Source organism: Podarcis vaucheri, assembly GCF_965113315.1.
Source record: "Podarcis vaucheri genome assembly, chromosome: 18".
NCBI classification, from domain to species: Eukaryota; Metazoa; Chordata; class Lepidosauria; order Squamata; family Lacertidae; genus Podarcis; species Podarcis vaucheri.
Genome location: NC_138756.1, coordinates 13,123,259 through 13,128,902, shown reverse-complemented (window position 1 = coordinate 13,128,902; position 5,644 = coordinate 13,123,259). Strand labels below are relative to the sequence as shown.

The window sequence follows — 5,644 nt, the reverse complement described above, 5'->3', positions numbered from 1 at the left end:
AAAAAGCAGCACAGACACCTTTCAAAGGCAGCAACGGGAAGAAAAGCAGCAAATCAGGAGTTAAAAAGTTGTTTTCGTTGGAAGGGAAATGGCTGCCGTAGGGATGGCGCCACCTGGCGCCTTTCCACCAACATCACCGGTCCATAGCTTCTGACTTGGGTTGAGGTCGGAGCCCCACTTGGGCGAAAGATTCCTGGGGTTGGACTAGATGACCCTCGGGCCCCTTCCAATTCTACAATTCTGTGATGATTCTTCACAAGGCAGGTGATGGCGTATTGCAGCAGTTCTCCAAGGGGTGGCAGGAGAGCAAGAGGGGCAGGAAGACTGAATGACACACACACACAAATATTCGGGTATTGCCTTTTTTTCCTCTGGCTTATTATATTATATTATATTATATTATATTATATTATATTATATTATATTATATTATATTATATTATATTATATTATATTATATTATATTATATTATATTATATGCGGTCTGGCTTATATTCGGACGTGGCTTATATTCGGGCCAATACAGTATATTTAAAAATTCAGCATGAGCCAATTTTTATTCTGGGTGAGGCCCAGAGGGGGGGGAAATGTGAGTTCTGAGCTTGCTTTCCCTCACCTGTCCAGAAGGGGGAGCTGTCAGGCCACGCTCCTGCCTTCTTTCCAGGTGCCAAGCATCACAAGCCGGGATTTGGCCGCTGCCCAGGTGCCCGCCTCCTTGGAGAGGTGGCAAGGCAGGTGCCTGGGTCCTGTTCGCAGGCGGGAGGAGACTCCTTCAAGCAGCTGCTTTCCCTGCCTTCCCCCTCCAGGAGAACTGGGTCCCGCCGCCATGGCCGTGTGGGTCCTTCTGCTGCTGGTGGTCTCAGATCAAGGTAGGGGGCTGGTGGGGGGCTGCAGAAGGACTGGGACGTGGGGCAGCATGGGCAGTGCCAGATTGACGTCTAAGCTCAGCAAGCTCTAGCTTAGGGCCCCACTCTCTTGGGGGCCCCAACATTTCTTAAAGGGAAACAAAACTGGATGTCCATTTCCGAAATATAAGATAAAAAATAAATGAAATAAAACCTACATCCAGCAACTGTGTTTTGCGTTGTGCAGGCTCCTCGGATGTAAGTCATGGGCCCCGTCTGCTCCTGCAAATATCCCTGCTTTGCTCCTTTCTATATATAGGGTGCCTGCACTCTGCACGGACTGGTTGCAGGGCAACATGCGCAAATGGCTTGAGATACCTCTGAGGTCCATCAATGACCATCTAGCATATATTCAACACAAACCAACAGCGACAATAAATCCAGCACTGCTCTTGGGGGTTCCCCAGCTGGTCCCCCCCACCCCATTCCTCTGCGCCCAACCGGCTGCCCCATTGAGTTCCCATCCCGTTTCTGTTGCGGTCTGAAACACAACTCCCAGCCTCGCTGCCTGTCTCTGCCCCATCCCTCTGGCAGAGAAGCAGGATGTGGGGAAGTAACCAAACAGACTGTGCCCACGAGGGTGGGGCAGCGCCACAATCTGATTCTGCCAGGTGTGTCGATTATTTGTGCCGTGCAGGTGGAGGAACAGCCCTCCGCTTGTCTGGCAGGGAAAGGCAAGGCCGGTTGTAGCAGGCGGCCCTCGAGAGCCTCGGCCAATATTTGCACCCGTTCCACCTTGATGGGCGTCAGAGCCACACGGGCACCGTGCCAGGCAGAGCATATTTTCATTTCCCTTTCTTTCTGTCTTACTGTACTCAAGGCGTATCACTGCCACACTGCCTGAGAACCCCCAGTTTTGGAGGCAGTCTACCAGGGCCAGATTTAGGCTGGGTTGGAGTGTCAAGCTGCATCTCGTCTTTGAAAAAATAAAGCAAGATTCTAGTCCTCATGATTCTGAAAGCTGTCTGGCCATTGGTCCACCTAGCCTCATACTGTCTGCACAGACTGGCAGGGGCTGTCCGGAGTCCCAGGCAGGAGTCTCCCCCCTGCCTACCCGTAGATCCCCCTGGGGATTGAACAATGGGACCTTTTGTCTTCTAGGTGAGATGCTCTCCTGCTGAGCCTTCAGAAAACCAGAGGTAGACTAGCTTGGGCCATGGAGGTTCCATCGGGCCACCTTTAGCATTTCAGGGGGCTCTGCTGGATGACCCTTTGGGGTCCCAATGGTACACTGTGACGATTCACCCTCACCCTCCAGTCTCTGCTTCTCAATTTGTATCGTATTATTTTATGCACTGTGGCTTGCCCTGGTTTTATTGATTGTAGTTTAGAAATTATTTATTGTAATTGTTAAGAGTGGATTTCTGTTTAATTTTTATATGCTGATATTATTATTCTTATACTATTCTAATGATTTCTGAATGTTACTTTATTTGATGCAGGTTGCTTATTTTATAGCTATGTTTTATTCTCATGTTTTTGTATTGCATTTGATGGTTATAAGACATCCACTCTTTGTTTCTTCAGCTTGCAAACTGTCTTGGGTACAGTAAGACAGAAAGACAGTATACAAATTAAAAGTGATGATGATGATGATGATTCCTTGAGCTGTGGAGGTTTGCTCCTTTCTGACTTCCCCTCCCCTCCCGTTGCAGTTGTCTCCGCCAGCACGCAGGCCACTCCCAGCTCTTCAGCAGCAAGCCCCTCGGCCGTCTCCAAACACCTAACTGCACCCAGTTCCGGGGTGGAGGAAACCTCTGCACCCCACAGCGAGATCAGCCCCACGGCATCAGAAGCACCCACAGAAGAGACCGCCTCTGCCAACCACACGACTCACCCGGGCTCCTTGCCTCCTCCCAGGCCCACCAACAGCACCACCAGGGAGGGGGGCAACACGACAACCACCGCCCCACTCACAACCCCCCTGGCCAGCTCCAGGGAGCCACTGCTCACCAGCCGAGAGGCCGCATCCGCCAGCCACAACTCCACCACAGGTGAGAGGCAGGTGAGAGTGCCCTCTGGATCCTGGCAGCATCCTGTGCTGTCTCAAGCAGCGATATTTTGCCTGTCCAGGATTGGGGGCTAATAATAATGTTTTGTAGGGAATCGGATTGCAAGGGGTTGGACTGAATGACCCTCAGGGTCCCTTCCACAGTTCTCTGGTTCTGTTAGGATCTTCCTGTAGACAGCTCCTGTATCTTCCGCAGAAGGTGTTTTTAAATGTGGAGTGTTCACGATGGCTTGCGCTAATAATAATAATAATAATAATAATAATAATATATTTATACCCCGCCCATCTGGCTGGGTTTCCCCAGCCACTCTGGGCGGCTCCCAACAGAATATTAAAAGCACAATAAAACTTCAAACATTAGAAACTTCCCTGATGTCTTCTGAAAGTCAGGCAGTTGTTTATTTCCTTGACATCTGCTGGGAGGGCATTCCACAGGGCGGGCGCCACCACCGAGAAGGCCCTCTGCCTGGTTCCCTGTCACCTCCCTTCTTGCATTGAGGGAACCACCAGAAGGCCCTCGGGAGAGGGACCCCGGTGTCCGGGGTGGAGACGCTCCTTGAGGTATTCTGGATCATTTAGGGCTTTCAAGGTCAGCACCAACAACTTGAATTGTGCTCGGAAACGTCCTGGCAGCCTGTGTAGGTCTTTCAGGACCAGTGTTATGTGGTCTTGGCAGCCACTTTTTATACTCCCTTCCAAGCAGAGTATTAAAGGCACCTAAAAAAAGGTGTGTGTGTTTAGTGACGCACAGTGTATTTGGAGAAAAAACAAAACTCCTTCTCTGAATACAAAATAAAACCTGGAACAGACACAGAGTGAGAAGATGCAAGGAGTCTGACTGCAGCTGGATCTGGCCCAAGGGGGTCCCATCTAGTCCAGTGACTCCTCAAAATGACCCCCCGAAAGAAGCCCCACAAGTGAATCTCAGCCACCGGTCACTGCAGATTATGTGATGGGTGCAGAAATTCGACAAGTTGCAACTTTTCTTCCAGCACGGAGGTGAAGCGCTGACAGCACTGCACCAGTTGAATTCCTGCCTACTCTGTATGTCTGGGAAGAGCACAGGAAAAGGAGCAGGAAGCCAAATATGATTGTCTTTCATAAACACAGTTTCAACAATGAGTCCCTAAGTGACTGTGGAGGCCAATTCTGGATCCCCATGTCCTTCCACAGTGGGGACATTGGTTTCCAGGTGGGAGTTGTCCCGGTGAGGGTTTGCCAAGCGTGCATTCCTCTTTATACATTTCTCCCTTGCGTCCTGAGTTCGAGTGTCTTCAAAGCCCAGGACACCTTTGGGAAAGGCTGTTCTCCAACTGGAGCCCTCGCAGGCCAGTCTTTGCCGGTTGTCGGTGTTTATACTACATTTTAAAATTTTTGCCTAGAGGCAGTCTTTGAGCCTCTTTTGCTGACCACCAACATTACTCATTCCATTTTTAAGTTCGGGATAGAGGAGTTGCTTTGGAAGACGATCATCGGGCATCCGCACAACATGACCAGTCCAACGAAGTTGATGCTGAAGAATATTGCTTCAACACCGCTGACCACCAGGTGGCACTGTTGCCTCACAATTCCCCTCTCCTGTCGGATTTTCTTACTGAGGATAAGAAAAAATGCAGGAATCTTTTGCCCCACGTGGGGCTTGAACCCACAGCCCTGAGATTAAGATGCTCCAGGAGCTGAGCTCATGAACAGCTAACAGTGCCATTTGCTGCTGACTCGCTCCTGACAGGTGTGTGTTTGTGTGCATGCAGAAACTAATGTACTGTACGAGGGTAATTTTTAAAATACATGTTGCTCCATCTGCTTTCGCCTCTGGTCCCACCCATGGCGTGGCCCTCGGGCTGCGAAAAGCTTGTTTCCAGGGCAAACCATCGCAAGCTTCAGAGCCGTGTGTGTCTCCCCAACAGCTGAATCCGGCGAGGACGCGCCCATTTCCCAGAAGCCCGGCCTGGTGGCCATCATCTGCATCTTCGTGGTCATCCTGCTCATTGGCGCTGTCGTGGTCCTGGTGAAATGTTACAAGGGGAGGGAGCCGGCCTTCCAGAAGCTGGACGAAGTCCCCATGGTGGGTAGATGCCTGGGATTTGGGGGGGTGGCCGCGTGGGGAGGGAAAGCCCCCCCCCCCCAGTTCTGGAACTACGCTTCCCTCCTGGGCTGGGAAGGTTGTAAAACTTTGGCCTCTCAACAGAATCTCACTGCAGCTTTAATTCCCCTTTCTGTTTTCTCTCTTTCTTCCCTGCAGGGCAAAGTCACGGAAGGTTCTCCGTTTGCCCATTTTCCTCCCAAGTAGCCTGGCTCCCCTTCCACCCCACTCCCCCCGAAGGCCTGCCGAAAGAAGGGCCGCATCCTGCTGTCACTTAGCCTGTGCAATAATAATAATAGCAATAAAAGTTTCCAAATTTGTCCCCGTGACTTTCTTGGATGCTGGTTAATCTGGGTGTGTTCAGAGCACAGAATCCTATAGCCATAGAATCGTAGAAGGGACACCCCAGCGGTCATCCAGCCTGACCCCCCTGCAATGCAGGAATCTCAGCGCAAGCACCCCTGACAGATGGCCTTCTGACCTCTGCTTCAAAACCCTCAAGGAAGGAGAGTCCACCACCTTCCATCCCATGGTGTTGAGTCGGAATCTCCTCTCATACAGCTTGAAGCCACGGGTTCGAGTCCTGGCCTCTGGAAGCAGGAGAAAACAAGCATGTTCCCTCTTCCATGTGACAGCCCTGGAGA

At 51.0% G+C, this 5,644-nt stretch overlaps 1 protein-coding gene across 1 annotated transcript; it reads left to right on the top strand.

The window, feature by feature from the left end:
* Positions 1-559: 559 nt before the first annotated feature.
* CIST1 (colon, intestine and stomach enriched 1) lies at positions 560-5,320 on the top strand. The gene is made up of 4 exons (XM_082206690.1): positions 560-870; positions 2,562-2,900; positions 4,825-4,982; positions 5,160-5,320. The coding sequence occupies exons 1-4, from the start codon at positions 828-830 to the stop codon at positions 5,205-5,207; spliced, it is 588 nt and encodes a 195-aa protein (XP_082062816.1). The 5' UTR covers positions 560-827; the 3' UTR covers positions 5,208-5,320.
* The last annotated feature ends 324 nt before the right edge of the window (positions 5,321-5,644 follow it).